Source organism: Buteo buteo, chromosome 19 (assembly GCF_964188355.1).
Source record: "Buteo buteo chromosome 19, bButBut1.hap1.1, whole genome shotgun sequence".
Taxonomy (NCBI): Eukaryota; Metazoa; Chordata; class Aves; order Accipitriformes; family Accipitridae; genus Buteo; species Buteo buteo.
The window spans coordinates 18,287,990-18,309,256 of NC_134189.1; the positions used below are offsets into that span (position 1 = coordinate 18,287,990).

Here is a 21,267-nt window from a genome sequence, read left to right on the forward strand (position 1 = left end):
TTTGAAATTTGCAAGCATACATGTCCAAAGGACTAATCTTTGCTATAATTTTTTATAAGCAGTTGGGAGGCCAGGTGAAGTCACGTTGGCCGGCCTAGCATTGGGGATAGCCGTGCGCTGAAAATGGTAACATTATGGCTGCATGTTTGGTGAAGGACTCCTTCCCTACCTCTTCCTTTGCTGAATCTTTTAGTCTTTAGCAGGTTCTGGTGCTATGTTGTTGAGGTTATCAGTTGACAAGAGAAAACGCTTTTATGCTAAAACCTCAGCACTGACTCTGGGGTGCTATAGGACTTTCACTACTTCAGTCATATGAAGAAGGTAATGATCTGAGATGGAAAAGGACTTTAAGATCAACTAGCTTGGATTTTTCATAGCTGTAGACAATTGTTCCTTACTGTGAATTTCTTGAGCTGCCACCTACACAGATTCATGTAAAATTCTGTGCATTTTGTATTGTACATTTTGTATGTAACATTTTCAGAGGCAAGCTTTTATTCGCTTCTCTGAGATGCCAGCAAAGCTTATTTTTGCAGTAGAATATTTACCATCTGAGATGCAATGTATCTGTGAACACCGATGTTGTTATTGTTTTCTTTGGATGAATTTTGAAGGCCATTGAGCTAAGGACTTACACTAGAGATACGGAAAGGACTGACTTCCTGATTTATTATTTTTAGAAATCAATGCATTTGATAATTTATGTACAGCTTACAGAGGCCACGTAAGTGGCTCATGAATCGATCAGCAGCCAGCAAAAATGAAAGCTAATGAGCTCATTTCAATAGCAAGTTGCTCATTAGCAGGTAGGCTCACTGATCTTTCAGGTTTTCCAGTTCAAAGTCACATGGTCTTTCCATGTTCTTGGAAGAAGTAGTTTCCTTGAAAAGAACAAAACAGAAGAAAGCACAGCAAGGTTTTGAACATTTTCTCGTTGCTTTGACATATACATTGTACAGTAAATGCTTGATATTGGGCTGGAGAGGCAGCTCACCTAATGGTCTGCAGGGCTAAGTCTGTGCCCATCGCTACAGTACAAACAACTTTCACCAGCTGAAATTGAATTTACTAGTGAATTTAGAAGATATATGGGAAGAGGAGTATGGAGGCCTCTTCTCTGCTTCTGCATTGAAATTGATACATTCCCAGTGCAGCACTTTTCCCAGGACAGCATTTTCAGCCCAGCTTTTCTCCAGGTCAGCAGTCAGATGTGGGGTGCTAGAAACTGCATTACCACGCAGGACTGGGCAGTACGCGCTTCCCCCTGTTCGCAGTCGACACTGTGGCCCATCCTGGTCAGATAACAGCAGGCCTATGTCCTCCTCTCTCCTAGTAAATAATTATTTGATGCCTTGTTTGAAAGACTTTGGTGCTTCCAGTAGGATTTTTGTAGGGTGTATGCAAAAACTTGCTCATTTGGCCCAGGTGTTATCCTTCTTGGTAGAGATACCAAGGGCTGAAGAAACATGGGAATTAACCTTCCCCTAGGAAGTACTCTAAGGGGCAGTACTAAGAAGTATTGTGAATTTTATGTGCTAGGGCTCATAAACCTGCCTGAGAGCAGGTTTTTAGCCTTGTGCATTAACAGAGTACCTTGGTGTCCAGCACGACCATTGATTTTTTTTTTTCCTTTTAGTAAAGAAGCAAATTCATTATTAATCTTTTTGAAAAGCAAACCCACTGCTTTAATTACCAAACCTTTGATAGAAAATTATTGAATCCTTATGTTATCTATGTATGTAAGTATATAGGTAAAAATATGTAGGTGTATATATATACAAACACACGTACTTTAACTATCTGCTATAGACATGAGAAATATCCTGCTCCTAATCAGACTGGAAAAAAACAGCTTCTTGACAGAGTTGCCTGAGGCCCCTGCAAAAGAGGGACTCTTGAAATGTATTTTTAAAATAATTTTAAAAACGACAGATTTTCCAAATCTCAGGAATAGATATTCAACTGCCTGATTTGGCTTGAAATGAGTTGGCTGAATCAGTTTCTTTTTCTTTTAAGTAAGTCTATAAAGCTTTGATGAATCTGGCTCATTGTTTAGCACTTATCTCATGAGTAAAGCTTGAGAGGTTTGGCTTGAAACTTACCAAATCACATCTTTGGAAAATGGCCCAAGCCTATTGTTTTATTTGGGGGGGGGGGGAAGCTGAAGCAAAACACAACCAAAAAAACCCTGATCCAGCTTAGTGGGTAAGTCCCTTACAGACCTATAGAGCCCCTACCGAATGAGCCCATCTATTTCTCAATGTATGTGAACCCTGCACTTTATGGAATTGTAGGGCTGAGAGTGATTGAGAGAGGTCATCCAGTCCCAGCTTCAATCCAGGGATCGGCTGTACCAATGTCATTTCTATCAGATAATAGTCTAACTTCCTAAGTTACTCAGTGCAGGAAACTTAACAACCTACCAGTCTATCTGTCCTGGAGTATTGCTGTCTTTACCATTAGAAAGCTATTCCTAATGTGTAACTCAAATCATTTCTGCTTCAGTTTTAGCCACTGCAGCAAGAGAAATGTAGTTCCTCTTTTCAGCAAGTGTTTTTGTATTTGAAGACTGATACCACACCCCCTCTTCTCAAACTTGTCTTTCAGTATGTGGAATTCTTGTCTCCACCATATTTTTCTAAAAATCTTTTACTGTTTTTTTTTCTTCCCAGAAACTAGTAGTAGTGGAAACATTTACATTTTAACAGCTGTGTCTCCTGCTTAACAACAGATGATTTTCCATTAATGACAATGATGTCTGCAGCAGGTGCATCTGAGATGCTACTGAAAAACTCTAATTTCAAGTAAGAACAGACTCAGGGTGGCTCAGTCACGGTTTCATAAATGGTGCTGAGTAGTTTTGTTCAATTAACTTGCAGTTATATCCTCTCTGGTACTAGTCTGTCTAGTTAGCTGTGGGTTAATTTTCAAATGGAAGGAAGGCTTTGTGTGCCACAGTCTTTTGCTTAGTTCACTGGTAGAAGACAAGTTTTGGCGCTGCTTAGCTTTGCAGAGCTCTGACTGCATAGCTGTGGAATAGCAAAATGGATTATAGTGCCTCTTGCATATCAAAAGGATTGCCAGTGAAGTCTGACTACAGGATCTTTTCTTATAGGGAGGAGGAAGAAGAAACGTTGAGTCTCGGGTCCTAGAGTGAGTTTCCAAGACAAGGAGTTGGCAGGGAAGAAATCTTTTAAATTTAAGACATTTGATCTGGAAGTCAATGGGGAAAAAATAAACATCAGACCTCATGATATCAATTATCTGAGGCGCGTTTAAGAAGTAGTCAGTCCTCTGAACGTAATTATTTTCATATGTACAAGATAAAGTGTGTAACAGATTTAAAATAAAAATCTATTTCCTTTTATGATCTTCAAGGAATCCACTGTTTGTACAAGCCTAAATAAGGTAACTGATATAATGAGGGTTGTGCTTTTCTGCGTTTTATGGATTTAGTAAATCCTCTGTTAAAAGGAGTTACCACGTCAGTCTTCCCACTTTATTAGAAGACACTTAGTGGAAATTGACCTTCATATCAGTCAACAGTTCTCTTTTTACTGTGTTTTGGACTACTTGAGAAGAGAAAAGCCACATTCCCCTTAAAGCAATTCTTTCTCCCTTGTCTCTCTATTTTTACATTTTGAGTTTTTGTCTTGTGACCACCAGAAAGAAGGTATATGTATGAGCCATCTGGAAATCATAGCTGTTTGTGCTCAGGAAACTTGATGCATTTTACAAAGCAGTGAAGTAAGTACTGATCTTAAGAAAGAGTGAAGACTAGGAATATAGTTAATTTGCTGCACACCACTGCTTTTTTTTGGAGCTCTGCTGTGTTAGCTACAACTCCAGTGGTGAATACTTAGTGATTTCTTCCCATCTGTGCAGCTGAGAGAGGCTGGAGGTCAGTCTAGGGTACAGTGGAATAAAGGGGTGTGCTTTACTGCAAAAGGAAAACCAGTATGCAAGATAAGTTGGCAATGATAGATAAAATTTCCAGTTGATCAAGAGTGAATCTTCATGTGGTGAAGCCCTTTTCTTTCCACTCTCCCTCCTGACACTTTTTGGTGGAAGGTTTTGAGCAAACTCCCCCTTCTTTGGAAGTGTAGAGTGCTACTGCAGTCAAAAAGTCTAAGTAATTGGTGGCAGATGACAGCTGCTGCTGAACATCTCAGCCTCATGCTTCAGTTAGGAATTTGGGTAGAATTTCACAGTATAAGGATATTATAGAAATCTTACAGAATTAACAGAATTTCAGGACCACGTGGTTATAAACCACCATAGGTCCTGTAATAAAAAAAATAAAGTTTATATAGTGGTAGGAGGATGATGGTCAGCTCACGAAATAAGAATATTGTGAACAGGCGTGGTCCTTGGGCTGAAAATTAAAAGCACGTAAGAGTAGATATGACCAGACATGTCAGAACTCTTCTGAATTTTCTGCATGTGTTTCTGAGGGAAGGCTTTGAAGATTCCTGTAAATGCAGGATATTAGTATATATTATTTCCAGGAAAGAAGATGGAAATAAAAAAGAACAAAAAAGCTCTGAGGTTTTGTCAAAGCCAACGTGAATTAAGGGACAGTCCTTTAAAATGGATGGATGTGTTAGAAAACTGGAGGACTTGCCCCAGGAATTGTGGTAGGAAATAGCTCTTCATCACTGGCAAAGGATCAGTTTGTTCCGTTACAGTTCCGTTTTTCACTTCCAGATTTATCAGTTCTCTGTTGGGTAGTCTTTTGAACTGTTTTGATAAATAATTGTACTTGTGAAGGTTAATGGAGTGTCAGTCCCTTATTTACTCTCAAGTCAAATGTGGTGCATACTAGTCAGAAGTGTGGCTCATGCTTCATGACCAGCTGACCTTAACGCTTTAAAGTGTGGTTATAGTCAGATAAATGACTGTAAAAATGACATTAAAGGGTCCTATGTTTTCTGTCTTGCTGTGGCTTTAGAGGTCAAATTTAGTTGCATAAAAATACGATACTTTTATTAATTGCCTATAATGCTATAACTTAACCTGGGGTTTGAAAATAAAGCTGTGTCTTTTCTGCCTCATGTCATCTCTAGTAATAAACATTTTGCAAATGGTAGTTAACTGACTATTTTGTTGATGATATGTCTGCAAAGCAGAGTCCAGTTCCTTCTTTTGTAGCAGTATTGACTCTTTACTGCTAATGGCAGTTAAAAAAATTTAGTCAATAAAGCAAACAGATAGACGTGATTCAGAAAATACATGGGGAGCAAATATGTTGAATAAAGACGACATTTTAAAGCCACTGTTCTGCTTATCCCCATACGTTGTAGGAGGTTCACTGGTTATAGAAGCGGAACACAAATGCTTCCATGTAAACTTCTACTAATCTGTGCCAATCTCAAATTAATTGCAACCCTTGCAGTCACAAGTATGGTTAGCAATTTCCAGACATGTTTGTTGCTGTCTATTTTCCAGTTTATTTTCATTAGTATCTTCACTGGATATTGTAAGAGAGTGTTTCATTTCATCAGTGCTTAAGCAAAAGAGTAAAACCTAAGACAAACTACTAGTTCTCCTGAGAAATTTTCACGGCTAATTCTGGTTGTGTTTAATTAAGTGTACACTGTGCGTAAGCTGACCTCTCTGGTACTAAGACTCATTCTGTTACTTCCAAGGAAGAAAGTTCTACTTTTTATTTAAGTGAATAATAGCTGTGATGAAAATTAATAAACTTGCACACAAAGGCTTAAAATAAAATGTGTTCTGGAAGTGAGATTTCCAGAACAGCTTAGTTGTCTGAACCAAGTGATCCTGTTTTCACTGAAAATAATCTGTGGAGGTAGATGCAATTTGCTGATGGAGATCTTCTGAAAGTCTTGCTAATCGTTCAATATTCTGCCCAGCTTCTTTAGAGAATAAATATGTGCTGAAATCAGGAGAAGCAGGCTGATAATTAATATCTTAATGGGAAAATGTTTACAAAAGGGTGTTGTTTAGACAGTCCTCAGAAGTTCTCCATTTAGTCAGTGAAAATATAACTGTGCATCCCCGTTCTGATCTGTGGGCCTTCCTAATCCCAGATTTTCTCCTTTGAAGATGATGTTTTGGCTGATTGGGGTACCTGTGATTTATGTATCATCTAATCTTTTTGCATTACCAACTCCTTATGTGATAATAGTACCTTGATTTGTATAGGCTTGGGGGGAATTTGAACCTACAATGTAAAGACTTCCTTATTTTATGAATCTGATTCCTAAATAATCAGTGAAAACTGATGTCATGATAAAGTTGTGTAACACCAGGTTGAAAGACAGGGCAGCTGGCAGAGTATATGTGTGCTCCTTCCCAACTTTTTTAATTTTTCTCTAGCGTAAGGCCTGGATGGAGGGAAGAAAGTCCGTTACATTTCTATGAATGACACAAACGTGCTTCCTGATTAATACGTGATACTGATGAAAGAAACAAAATTGTCATATTATAACTATTGTTAATACTAATAGCCGTGAACATGACTGTGATGTACTACGTTAACTACTCAAGAAAGCAGTCAGTGGTCAGGTATATCGGACTTTGCAGCATAGTGTTGTGGTAACATCTTCTTTTGGCCCTCTATTTTTAAAAGTTTCTTTGAACCTTAAGTTATGAGACACTATGTAGTTTTTGAATAACAGAAATGTAATACCAAAATGTATTGAGAAGAGCTTTATATAAATGTGTAAGTGCAATCTCCAGTACTGTCAAAGATATACAATAAGGAACATTGGATACCTATCAGATGGACCGGTCTTACGTGTCAGAGACTAGTTTTTGCCTGCTTTGTACCTTGTAAGTACAAATAAGCTGTCAGCATAATTCCTGTTTATAATGTCATTTGCATGTGATTTTCACTCTCACTTCACATAATTGAATTTATTCAGGCAATTTATTTTTCAAATATGTAGTCTCCATATACGTGTACATCTGAAGATTAAAAAACTTAAATTAAGAAATTTTATGTAACTCTTTTGAGTATGTTTAAATATGTATACTCTAAGTGTAGACACTCATAGACCAGAATAGAAGGGAGGAAGAAAATAAGGAAACCCTCCAAAATGTACTGTAATTTCTTTTTATGTGTATGTATGTCTGTTTTTATATATATATATATAAAAATAAAGATGAAGTGTGACTCTTATAACCAAATACCCTGTCTTTGTGTTCACCCCCGTCTGTGCTCAAGGTCTCTAGGTGCTCAATAGGAGCTTTTTAATTATTTTTCCCTGTTTGATGTTGCTAAGTATAATGAATGGATTGCAGAGAACTTTTTGTTAGAAACCTTCTGTATATCAGCTCAGTGCTGGTAGGCACAGTGATACCTGGCTGGATCACATCCTGAGACTCATTCTTGATAAATTTAAGGTCAGAAAAAGACAGATTTTGTATAAACCATGCTCTATTAGTCAACCAATACTTCCTCGTCACAAAGTAGGCTTACATTCTTTCCACCTAAAGTGGAGAAAATTGTGTCTTTCTTACTTGGGTTGGGCAATTCTGTGGGTTTTTCAGCATCACTTCATGATGACTGAAAACTACAGGGAATACTCAGAAATCAGTGATTCAAAGAGGAGCTTGGAGAAGAAAGGCTATTTCCAGCAAAAGTTATTCATTCTCTGCTGATGGTGGGTAGTTGGCTGTGAGTGTAGAAGAATAGATGTTCTTTGACGTTTTTTGTTTGTTTGTGAACATGACATACAACAGTGCACAAAATTAATTGTTAAGGAAAATATATAGTGGACTTAATCAGCTACAGGAATATGAATTCTTTTAAAATATGGCATAAGAGAATGAGACTGAACTGCCTTAAAGCTAATAAAGATCATTTGTATTACTCAGAATAATTTAGGTAAGTGATGAGAAAGGGGAGGAAAATTAGCATTTCTGTACAGTTTGCTCACTGTGTAATTCTTAATCAGGAGTGTCACAACATCTCTTGATACCATCTTATCACAAAGGTCTCTTCATAGTAGGCAATGTATGCTACTGACTGCAGTTTAAAGGAACAGAAGAAAAAAACCCTGATCGGCAGAGTGAGAACAACTGTGAATCTGTCATAAATTAGAATTTATTGGGTTTTTTGCATCACTCAGCCACGGTCTAAACTGGGTCCTGTGTGCAGGATCTATGTGCATTTTAAATCTTGTTTAATATCTGCTTGAATGAGCTTCAGAATGGGACTTAAATGATAAAATGACATCATGCCGCTCCCCTGAGCAGAACATAATGTTACCATTTGAGGTGTACTAAGACCCAGAAGAGTGAATAGAGAATTGGTTCTCGGTAACCCTTGGATGCTGAATGTGCTCTGCCATTGCCTTACTTTGGAACCTGGCAAGTCAGTTCATGTGATTTCCTGATTTGCCCTATACGCAGTAATCACAAAGGGATTTTGTGGGGATTAATGAACAAATTTTTACTAGCTCTAACACCTATTACATTTATGTACCAGTGTTATGGGGATTGACTTTTGTCATTAATTTTTATTAATTATTCTGATATATTTGGCATTCTCTGATCAAACACCATCTTCTGTTTGAAGTGCATATGATCCAAGTAAGATTGTTCTGTGGAACTGACTTTCTGTGAATGTCTTTATTCTGTGTACTTTGGTTTATACCAGAATTCCAAATTCTATTTCACTAGAATTGTGGAACAGTCGTTGATAGAAGGAAAATCAAGTTATAAAAGACATAAAGAGAAGAGCAGGTGAAATGAATTTTGGAGGGAAAATAAGTCTTTTAATAACTGCTAAAAAGGATGAAAACAGTTACTGCTTGGAAAAATCCTATAAATTATTGTTTGTGTAGCCATTACTTAGGAAGTGTCAGAGAGTAAGTAGTAGACAGTAATTGGTGAAATCTATAAAAAGCAGGTAAAAGAATAGAGAACTTAGGTAAAAGCAGATCCATGAGTCCCATGTGCTAGATGATCTGCATTTCGAAAATAAACGAGACAAACATATTTCAGAACCAAGAGCATTCATTTTGAAAAATTCATATTCTATCTGTGGTATCTTATGCTACAGTTAACTCCAGTGGAGACAATGGGGCTATTTCTCAAGTAGCTATTCCATTTTAATAAAGTAATATTTTCTGACCCTTCTAGAAAATGAGAACTTCCAGAAGATTGGTTTTGGAAAAAGAAATAAAGTGATACTAATTTCCATGGAAGCAAAGATGATTTTGACAGTTATAATCCTGTAAGTCTAGTTATAATCTTTTGAAAAGCAAGAGAACAAACACATGGTACAAGTAGATAAACAGATGTGAAATGAGAAGGCTCATGAACAATATACAACATATATAAAGCAGAACATGATTATTTTAAAAGTGTAGTAGATTTAGCCACACACCTACCCTTCATGTAGGATATGTGCAAGATTCCTGATATTAAATGTGTGGGCTAAGATCTTCAAAAGTATAAAGAATAAATAATTCCAAAAGAGTTGATTATTGAAAGTTGCATGGAATTCAGTCCATAAGCACGCATGCACTGCGAGGTGCTTCCTTCATATAGTATTTCATGCATCTCATTTGTGTGTTCCAGATAAAGTAAGTATAAAAAAAGAAAAATAGTAATGCATTAACTTGTTGAGGGGAGAATAGAATGGTCTTGTACAATGTGATTTTATTTAACTAGTAGAAAGAGGCAGATACACTAAATGTCAGAAAAAGTTGGGTACCTCTTGAAAAGCCGCAATGGCAGAGATTGTCAGCGGAATTCCTTCAGTAGAAATGAGGAAGAATTTCCTAGGGCAACATACTCTGCACAGGTGTCCTTCGTTATGTTATCTTTTTGCGTACCCTGGCCTGTCAGAGCCTCCTAGTTATGTAGCAGCATCCGTCTCTTGCGTTATTCTGAGGTGGCTGGAAAATATGTGGACTGAAAGGAATGTGGTTATGGTAGTCCTTTGCCTGCTGTGAGCTGTCTGGTTCTTGGTACAGGATTCGTGGGACAGTGAGCGCCTGTAGCAACGTTTTAGAAACATGGAGGAATAAACACATTGTTTTAGAAGTTTGAACAAGTGAATTACAATACACTCCTTAAAGTTGCCAGCGGTGCTCCAGGGAGACTACAACCGTAATACCAAAGAAATCAAAGGGAGACTGCGTGGCAGGAAATACTCCAGTGTAAAATTACAGACTGATACAGCTGGATAAAGTAATCCAAACCACAGATAATCAATGGGAGTAAGGCACTTGGAAAACAGTAATGCTGAAAAAGATTTAGATGTGCTAAAACAAATTAGATATGAGCTTGTCATGTAGCAAGGCAGCAAAAAAGGCGGTAATGAGGTAATTGTCCTTCTCCTCATAACTTTGCTAAGATTACATGTGAAATAATGTGTTCAATTCTGGCCGCGTTAGAGAAGTCAGCAAATTGGAGGGATTTCAGATGCAAGCAACAAATTACTGAAGAGTTGTTGGAGCTGATTTGTGAGACAAGACTGAAAGAGGAGAGGCTAAACATGGGCCAGTAATAACAAAGTAAATATATGCTAACTGTCCAAAAAGATGTGGATGGTATAAGCTCTAACATGGAAGAGGAACAGTGCAGAGTGCTGGAAGAAGCAGCTGTATAAGAAGAGTTTTGGGTTGAAAGGAAGCAAATACAAGGCAATGTTTCAGAGCAATGAGCGTTTTTTTTACTGTGTAGAACTTCCATAGGGGGAATGGGAAACCTCACTGTCTGAGACATTTTACTAGCCCAAATGAAACTGGGACCTCACCAGGGGGCTGAGTGTGCCGTTCTGTTACATACCTGCTTTAGGTACTTGGCAGAATCACACTGCCGAAAGATAAACATGAGCACAGGCCCTTATGGGTGCAGGATATTTTCTTTTCTTTTCTTCCCCAGTTTGGAGGGTTGTTCTCTCCAGACAAGATATCCTCCAAATCGTCCTCAACAAAGAGGACACAGTTTTGACCAAATTGTACATGGCTTGTCAGCCACCCAGACAAAGGAATGAGGTGAGTATGTCTGCCTGGTGTGATTTTTTGTAGGCTACCAGAGAACGGGTGAGGTGATCTTACATCCCTTTGCCATCTGAAAACTGTGGTGAGTTGTAGTGTGAAAGCTAGGTAGCTGGGAACAGCCCTGGAGCTGTTGCTAGCCTATGGCATTCCTTTTATTGTATCACTAAATTCTGCTCAGATGGTCCTCTTCCATTCTTTCAAGGAGTTAGCACAGACAACGGGTTTGTTTCATAGTAAGAAAGCTGGTGATGAAACTGTTTCTGACACTCCTTGTAGGTTTTATTATGCTTACAAAACCAGAGTTGTTGTATATGGTTAGTAAGCTTGTATTTTTACAAAGATAATAGTTTTATACCACATGATTTCCAAACTATTAGAAGGATTTAATGTATGCTGAAGACTCTACCAAGCTGTTTCGATAAGTAGTCTTATTTTTTGTTTAGCAAGGTCTTAAGGGTGATCTTTAGTCCCCCAGGGAAGAGATCATAAAAGTCTTAAAAGTGCTTTTGCAGAGTTTTATTTATTATTTTTAAGCATGAAGATTACTAGCATGAAGATAACAAGGCTGTTATAGTACAACATGTTCTTTGTTTTTGCAGGTTATAGCTAACATATTAGGAGTTCTCAAAATGCCAGTTTTGTTTGTTAAGTATTTTGAGAGCAAATAGATGTAATCCTATATTACAGTCTTAAAATGAGTTTTGCTGGAGAAAGAGGCAGTAGGAGAGATCTGGTCTGAGGATGGGTGTCAGGATTTATGTCACTAACTACATTTACCCAATGCAAAGCAGTTGTTACTATTTCACTATATTTAATACCTATAATCTGTAGAAAGATTTGCAATTTACTTTTATTTAGGGGGGAACACTTCATTGCAAGGAATGGGACAAAGAGGTGGGCTAAAAATAAAACCAAAATCCATAGCACAAAAGAAAATAATGTAAAAAAACCCCTTAGACATCCAATGTAAGAGGTTCTAAAATTTCACTCACAACATTTTCTCATATATTTTTTACTACAAACAGATCCACAGTTTTTGCATGTAATTCTTTGATTTGTAATAAGTCAAGTAGAAATGGTGCGATAAGCAGTAAGAAATACTAAACTTGTTCTGTATGTTTGGGGATGGGCTGGAATGCAGAACAGCCAGAGGAGAAGAAATATTTGTCTTAAAGCACTGGTTATCAGATTGTGCTCTGTACTGTAGATAGTCTGATAACGGTCTGTTGAAGAAGCACAGAGAGTCAGCCAGTCACACTGTGCTGGTTCCATCTCTTTATTTTCAGGGACCTATAATGAAATCTGTTGGAATTAAATGAATATATATTATTGTGCATTTTCAGAAATCCCACTAGGCACCTCCTTATATCTTTAGATACTTTAAATCTTTGAAAAATCTGCTCCTATGTTCTGTAAATCACAGAGGATAAAGTTAGAAATCAATGCAAAACGGATTGTAAGTTATTCCTTTTGTGTGAATGCAACTGAACAGTTTCTTAAAACTCATTTCCAAACCTTGGAAACGCTTGACATTTTGTTTTGCTCATGCAGTTATGGCAGCAGTCTGAGTATCATGGTATTTGGAAAAAATCAAAGTACATTTCAGTGTTACTCTCTGATACGGTGGGGTGGCGCTTGATATATGAGAGAGTTCCCAATTTCTGGTTTCAGATGATTGGGCTGTAGTGCACCACAGAGTAATGTAAGAGCTGAGTATTTATTGCATCAATAAAAATGAAAATACAACTGCTATGAGGCTTTTGTTCAATAATCTCCAGGCTTTTTACATCAATTATAGAAAATGCCCTAAGCTGCAGGAAATATTTATTTTTGTCTCAGTTTTACATACGGAACGAAAAGGTAGAAGAAGGGAAAGTGTCTGATGTAGCAGAGTTCATAGAGCAGATGGTCTTCTCTTTGAGCTTCAAATCATTTTCAACAAGGTTTATAGATGTCAAACACTGGAAATACCTGTTAGTCTTCCCATTGAAACCTCTGCCAGTATATCTTCTGCTTCATCAAAAAGAGGTCATTAATTAGATACAGCACTTGACGTCAAATAAATACAACCTGAAGGACAAGAGATAGTAATGCTTGCCAAAAAAAAATCCAGTACCAAGCAAAGTATTAACATTTTAGAGAGAGAGCTAGATGTGATCAGGATGCTCTGATAATGGCTAATACTTCCAAAATATGAATCATGGAGTCCCAAATACATAATTTCAGCAAAACCAAGACAATATTTGACTTGAATGTATTTCGCTTGAGTGTAGCATGATCATACGTGGTAAAAAAGAAAAAAAAAGTGCATCTCTATTTACTGTGTTTATTTCGCCTAATTCAGGTAAAATTCTTCTGCCATGATGACCCCTTCAGCTGACTCTTCAGATCCATTCATCAACTTCTTCACTCTCCATTACATTTCAGTTCCTCGTAATCGTTAAAATGACAGTCCTAGAAAAAAAAATAAAAATCTGTGTAAGAATAACTTTTGGTTTGCATGGATCTAGTTGCAGAACCATAGCCTGTGGATGTATATCTTTATAGGTTTCTTTACGTAACACTCTTCAACATCTCTTTTATCCCTCCTTGGATTATGTGTTATTGTCGGTTCTTACTTCCTAATAGTGTATTTATCCTCTTCCACTTTCCCCCCCCCTCTATGCCCTTTTACATAGTCTCCCTTTTTCTCACTGTCTCCTCCACTGTTTCTTTTAAATCTCCTTTGGATCATTCCTTTCCATTTCTGATGAACAACTTTGCTCCATGAAGGAAACCTATAGACAAAAGACCTGTCTAAATGTAAGATAGAAGCAAAGAAATTCTGAAGCATAAAAAAACGGTGTCTATTGGGAAGCCTTGTGGAATATCTATTTCATCTTCCTGAAGGTGCCAAGTTGACAGCCACCATAAACCATAGAGGTTTATGGTAATATCTGCCCTACAGCCCCTATGACATAGAATGTAGAAGGAGAGAATTTTTCAAATCACTTAAGTGATTTGAAGATATGATTCCCATTGAAAATAGATGGCACTTATGCTCCTGAAGTAAGTTAATTATATTAATTAAGGCAAAGATTGTAAATGGAAGGTTAAGAAAAAATGAAAGATCATTCTTGCTTTGTGAATATTGTGTGTGTGTTTTGTTTCTTTTAAACCTTAAAAAATATTGGAAATGTCAAGTTTGGTTTTCCTTGTAATTGCTGGCGGACCTCCTGTGGGCATTGGGAGTGTTTTTAGAGCTTTCAGATTTTCACTTGAAGTAGCTATGCTGTTGAATCTTAAACATATTTATTCCCTAAAAGTTTATTAGGTAAAGTAAATAAAAATAAGTAGCAAACAGTATTAAACTCCTTAAGAAACATTTGTCTTCAGAAGTGTGAAGTATTCTGGTTTTTGATTATGTCATACTGTTACCAGCTTCCTTGGTCACTATGGAGACTATAAAATATATAGGCCTACATGTGTAATGTAGAAAGCAGAGGAAAAAATTTGCTTTCGTGTCTTCTTTATACATTCTAAAAGAGCAAAATATGGCAAAATTCCAGCTTTGAAAAGAGAACTTGTTAGGTTGCGTTGAGGATCACAGGCTTCTTAAAATCAGACAATATCAGTGCTAGTTTTAAAGGCACAAGTATTTTATTCCAGGTGTTTTTGGCTGCAAAGCCAGAAGCTCGATTCTCTTAATAATTATTTTTTTTTGCTGCAGATGCAACCTCCTTGCATACCATATGGTGGTAATTAACAGTTTCAGACTTAGTTCTCAGTTTTCTTCTGGTTTGATTATTGGTTGGTTTGGGACTAAATTTTAATGTCACAGAAACAGAGTTTTCTGTCTGAGTTTAACTGCAGGTAGGAATAATGTGCATCTCTAGATGAGGAAGGAGAAGATGAGATCTAAGATGAGCACGAAGAGATATTTTGGAAATCTCCCCAGGTACAACCTGTTTCCTTCATTAAGTGTTTCACCGTCCCTCTGTAGAACTGAAATAGGCCTCGATTGGACCCTGGAAATGGAGAGAGACAATTTGAAAGATACAGTTGGAACGAATAGTTTCTTTTAACTGCAAAATGTTTGTGCTTTTTATGAGAGCAAGGGTAACATTGTGTAATCTTTAAAAAAGATAATTGCTCAGTGAGGGTAAGTCCATTGTCCAGTGACATGACTTTTCCTGTCAATCACAAAGGTGACAAGGGGGCTAGATTAAGTAAAGCTTGCCCAAGATTAACAAAGGAAGATTATTGACCTCATCCTGAAAGGGCAGAAGCCTGTTTTATCATTAAACCTTGGAAGAGGTATTTCCTCCATAGGTGGAAAGCTGTTTGGCAATACAGAGACAACTTTCTTGTAAATGAACAAGTCTTCCTGTGGATTCTAGCTTGGAACAGAAGCAGAAGAGGCGAAACGCGGGGCAGTCCTCTTTTTTGTTGCTGTTGTTGGCGGGGTAAGAAGGGCCTAGTGTTCGATTCAGCAGGATCTGTGTCCTTGTCTGCCTTTCCGAAGTGGGAAAAGCAAGAAGCAGCAGCATCAGGTGTTGGTGAGTACAATCCCAGCTCAGAGTTCGATGAAATGTTGTGCCAGCGCACATTAGCAGAGCAATTCGCAATGCAAATGAACAATAGAGCCCCATCCATGAAGCAGCTGCTAACTGCATAAAACTGTTACCGGGATTAACAGTGCCAGAGGCTGGAATGTAATCAAACTTGAACAGGTGAAATTGTTACGCAGCTGAGAGAGACTGTTCTCTGGTAAAGGAGTGTCTGTTTTCCACTGTTTTGGTGACAGAGAGGTAGGTCTCGCGTGTGGTTTGATGGACTTCATTTTGGCATGTCAGTAGTAGATATTGAGGTTCTTTAATACCACTCTTTACAGGGTTGTTGCTTTTCTCTCAGGTAACTGCAAAAAGTCATGTGAATTTGTCCTTTCAGAAAAGGAGCCTACTAAATCTCACCTGTTGGGAGGGAACTTCTTTCTCAGGGGATTAATTTTAAACTGTTGCCAACATATCTTTCTTGCCATTAAGGATTTCTCTGAGTGTTTTCAGGGGGATAGTTAAACTCTCATATGTACAATCAGAGGATTTTCCTTGCTAGAAATTTATTAGCTTTATACAACCATTGACATGAGTAGGTTTTATGTGGAAGTGTCCTTTCTTTTTACATGTTAAAAGTAGAAATCCAGAACCATTGAAAGTTTTTTGCAGTTTCACCAGTAGTAGCATAAGAAAGAGCAAAATAAAACAGAGGGATGTAAAGTGAAAGCGTAGATAACAGCTGAGCATTTCAGGTTGTTGTTCCGAATGACAGAATAAAAAGATCATGGACAAGTGGGGCAGACAGATTCTCGAGCTGTTGTGCTAGAGGATACATGTTGAACTCTCATCAACAGCAGTAGCTGATGTGTGTGCTCATCCGCTGGTATGGAAAGAAGAGGATTCCTCTTAGACTGCAAATCACGCAGTGGATGTGTGATTGCTACAGATCTTTTTGAATGAATAATTCACTGGTGTACTGTAATTTAGCCCACTGAGATGTGATTGCAGCTGTTCCCCTACTGTATATGTGTTTTGATTAAGTGGAGTGTATCTTAAACCCCACAAGTGTATAAATAGCCCACGTATGTGATATGCAAACACTGCATACATGTACACCTAACAAGAGCAGTCTAAGGAAACATTTTGTTTTGGGGATGATTACTTAGATGTGTATATTAATATATAATTTCTTATAAAAAAACCCCTGTGTAGAACACTTCCCTTTCCTTTTTTGTCCAGCTATAAAGTCGTCTTAACTGTGGTACTCTATAAATGCTTTTAGACAACATTGTAGTAGCAGGGCACCTCTTTGTTATTAATGAGTTTATCATTCCAAGACCTTTACAATGTAAGAAATTACTTCTTTTGTGCCTGTTTTACAGGTAGGAAACTGAAATGCAGAAAGAAAAGTGACTTTTTCCATGGTTACATAGAACATTTGAAAGAACTAGGAATTGAGTATCCAGAGTCCTTGCTTTACCCACAAACTGCTGTCTTGTCCTCTCCCCCTCACAATTCCATTTCCCCTGAAAGAGAGGCAGGGAAATTTTAGTAGTTGGGTTCCGTTTGAATGCCAAGCAAGTTGTGATTTTGACAATCACCTTGTATTACTTTATGTATCATTCAATCCTTGTGTTCTTATACTTCTTCTCTTATAACAAACTTGTTTTATACTCAGGATATATTTTTATGTATAAAAACACTTGGATGTACCCAAAATGTACATGGAAACAGCAATGATGATTCCTGAAGCTTAGGCAGCTCTTGCAAGTGCTTTGTGTCTGTGACCAATGTGTGACATACACAGAAACACGAGTGAGTGTCTTTAGGGCCCACTTTGGAATAAAACCAAGAAACTAGTTCCTGGTAAAATTAGGAACGATACTGTTCCTGTACATAATTGATGGTATAGGTGGATTTAAGAACTGTAACTAAGGGTGGTATTTGGCTTATCTGTCTTCAAAGTGTGAATAAGAAAACAGCTTTCAAGACATTTCCTCTTTTGGCCTTGTCTGTAGGAAAGAATTGCCACTTGGTGATAATGGGTTTGAATGTTATATAAAATCTGAACTGATGCTGAAGTTAACTATTTTGCTCGTCACAGTTAAAAACCACTTTCTTCAGGTCTATATATGTGAAAAAGAATTACATTCAGCTCCAACTCATTTTTTAAGTCCACTGTTAGCAAGTAGTAATTTTCCAAGTGCAGAACAAAAATGGAGGGAGTTGCAAGAAAAAAAAAAAGGAGCATTTCTGTTGACTGGAGTCAGAGCATTTTTTTAGGGCTTGGTCAAAAGCTCATTGACGTCAGTAGAAAGTCTGTCATTAACATCACTGGGTTTGGCTTTTGGGGCATATGATGGCCCAGATTGTAATCTCAGTTAAATCCGATTCTGTTAGGGAATTTATTCACTAGTATAACACATTCAAGCTGCTCAAAACTGTTTGCACTAAAAGTTTTCTTAATCAGAGGTAATCTTTTTGACAAAACAAAGTAGTCTGTGACAACAAACACATTCTTTACTTCATAACTTCCTTGTTGCCTTATTCAAATTTTATTGAGATAATTTTTAGCAATTCATGTTTTATTTATGGAAAGACACATTTTTGCTGAAATATTGTGGTTTATTAAACCAGAGACACCAAAAATTACTCTGGAAAAAAACACAAATCACTAAAAACAGTGTATGTGTCGCTTACCCTATAAAATGAAAACAATTTAAAAATTATTAAGACTTTTTCAACGAAGTCTGTAACTCAGATCACAAGATGGTCCAGTGACTTCTTTAGAAATAGTGTTCATTAAACACCTGGAATACAAAAATGTAAGAAAATGGGATAATGAAAAAGAAAAAACAACTCTGGAGAATCTGATCAAAATAAAAACTGTTCATGTTTGCAGCATTATATTATGCGGTATATATACTCTGCAGCAAGCTTTGTTTGGAGACATTGACCTAAGTTTTGCAAGGTATAGATAGCATATGTTAGCAGAGAAAAAAACAAATGTTTCAGAGATGTGTACAGAAGGGTAGGGTATTAAAGAGACATAAAAGGGGAAAGGAATATATGCAGAGAACATTGCTTTATGTAGGAGGCGGTGTGGAAGAGAAGGCTCTCACATTAATGAAGGCAAGTTTGAAGATGCTGGAACCAGTTTTGGTTTCCATTAAAATTAATGAGTAGACCTCTGTGGACTCTCACATGAGGAGAATTGTGTGTATGTTCCAGGGAGTCACAGAGTTTTGCCACTGTGCTGCCAGTGAAAGTCATTAGGACCACCTTTGTGAAAAATACTGTCTCTACAAGAAATGAAGGTGTGAGATGGAAGAGAAGAATAGAAAGAGAATTAGAAAACAGAAGACAGTTGCTTCATCCTTTATAGATGGGAGAACTACTTGAACTGCAAGTTAGTCATATGGCAAAGAGCATTTAATATTTGGTTACTATTTCATTTCTTACAACTAGCCATCAAGGCATTCAGTACTTTATCAAGTTAGGAAATTAATGGTCCTTGTAAAAATTGAAGATTTTTTCGAAAGAAAGCTGTAAGAGAACAAACAATTAAAGGTAATCGATACCATTGTTATTGGGAAACCTGCGAGTACAACACTTCTTCTCAATTAGGGAAAAACTGTATTTTATGTTTCTCTCTTGCAAGCTGATCTTTGTTCACTTCAGCCTGTAATCTTGGTTTATGCTTTATGGATAGGCTTTGTTGTGGGTGCTTTTGAAGCATTGCATGCCTTTTTAAAGGTTTCAACAGAAGAACAAACAGCAATGAACTCAAAGAACAAAGGATTGTTCTTTCTTTCCATCTTTATTTTTTTGTTCTTTAAGAAAAGAAAGGAATGTTTCATCTCAGTTTTCTCCCCTTTCAGGAAGTTGATGGCAATAAAGTGATGTCTTCATTTGCCCCGCACAACTCATCTACCTCACCCTTGAAGGCAGAAGAAGGTGGGCGTCAGAGTGGAGAATCATTGTCCAGCACAGCCCTGGGAACCCCTGAAAGGCGCAAAGGGAGCCTAGCGGATGTTGTAGACACCCTTAAGCAAAGAAAAATGGAAGAGCTCATCAAAAATGAGCCAGAAGGTAAGGCCTGGGAAACGGGCCAAAATTTTCTGTTTTGTTTTCTTTTCTCCAGATTCTTTGGATATGTATACTTTTTAATCCTCCCATTTTCTGCTCCATTTGCTTTTTGTTGCTAGCAAAATTGAAGTAAAGAACTCGTAGTTCTTGTCTACATTAGAGATAAATTTCAGCAATATCCCATTATAGCTAACATTTTTAGCTTTTCGCAAATGAGAGCCTTTGTCTGACATAACAGTCTTTTTTGACACAGACACAGCAACATCCTCAACATGGGTACAACAAACACTGTAATTTTAACAGCCTGGGGGTCATTTACAGCGCTACTCTCCCCCTCTCCCACTTCTAGAGCAAAAAGCAGTGTTATCAGCAATGTCAATGTTTTTGTGAAATTGTCTAGTAGGCATGTCATTATTTGAAAGGTAAGATGTTAAATTTGGAAGTCATGAAAGCTTTTGTCTGGATCATGTCCTATCATGTCATCCTCTGTTTATCTGTAGTGCAGGTACTATACAAACAGACACAGTACTGGCTTTCTCTGCTTTATGTCTGGCCAGCAAGTTTAAACCTTGGCATATAGGTATCATCTCTGGAGAATCAGTTTGGTTTTGAGAGTGTACGTCCAGTAGATGACGATGTCACTTGTGCTCTGTGGGCTGAGACTAAGACCAAACATCTCGCTTCTGAGAAGCCACTGAACGGCTTTCCATTAAGTAAGATTTTCAGTTCCTGCCTATTTGGGGCAGAGTCAAACCCCTGACTGGAAGAAGAAGGCCTCACTGTATTCTCCATAGGTATCCAGCATGCATATTTACAGCTAGATTTCCAGGGGACTGTGGGCCAGTTGGTGTTGTGTGAACATACTGAGCCTTATTCCCTAATGCACAGTAGTAAGACTTCATTTTCATTTACACCCACCTACCCTGTTGTAGAAGTCTATTTCAAATGTTTAAAAGCATGGCCCTCAGAGCCTATCTCAGTGTTGAAGCATGAATTGACAACACCTACAAGAAAATTTTAGGACAACCTGCATACTGGAATGAAAATACGGATGCAAACACAGCCACACTGTCACATACATGAGCATGACTGGGTTGTAAATTAGTCTTCTCTTCTTGACTGGAGCACACAGTAAGGGTCTGCTGGGAAACAATTTCTTTGTCTAAGCATTTTTTTGAATATTACATATAATCATAGCATTTCATTTTGCATTTACGTTGACTTAATGGTCAGTGCTGTGACCTACCTTGTGCCTTTGAATGGAAAAGATCTTTCCTGTGTATGGTATGAGGTCGGGGGGAAGGAGACCAGAGTTCTCTATATGAGAGAGGAAAGAACAGTGGGTTCTGAGCAATGCATAAATACTCCGTTGAGTATGAGGTGGTACAAGCTGTACAGACTCCATTAAGGAAAGGCCACAGACAGACATGAGAACGGTTACAGAGCCTGTGCATTATCTCAGCTCTACTAAAATGAAAATATACAGTACAAACAAAAGATCTACAGCTTTGTGAAGAGATTGGGAGAGAAAGGGGGGGGAGCAACTGAATGTTGGGCTTTGCAAATGCATGCAACAGAAAATCTTTTCTTCCCTCTAGCCATTGTTCTATTGTCTTTCAAAGGCCATTAAAATGAACAGCAGGTTGTGATGAAAATTT

At 37.6% G+C, this 21,267-nt stretch overlaps 1 protein-coding gene across 9 annotated transcripts in view; it reads left to right on the plus strand.

Moving 5' to 3' along the window:
- The window catches only part of SOX5 (SRY-box transcription factor 5), a 291,945-nt gene that overhangs the window by 52,533 nt on the left and 218,145 nt on the right, over positions 1-21,267 (plus strand). For all 9 annotated transcript variants that reach the window (XM_075051376.1, XM_075051377.1, XM_075051378.1 and 6 more), the window contains exon 3: positions 19,402-19,612. In XM_075051376.1, coding sequence (XP_074907477.1) covers positions 19,402-19,612 — 211 coding nt within the window. The remainder of the gene's footprint in view (positions 1-19,401; positions 19,613-21,267) is intronic.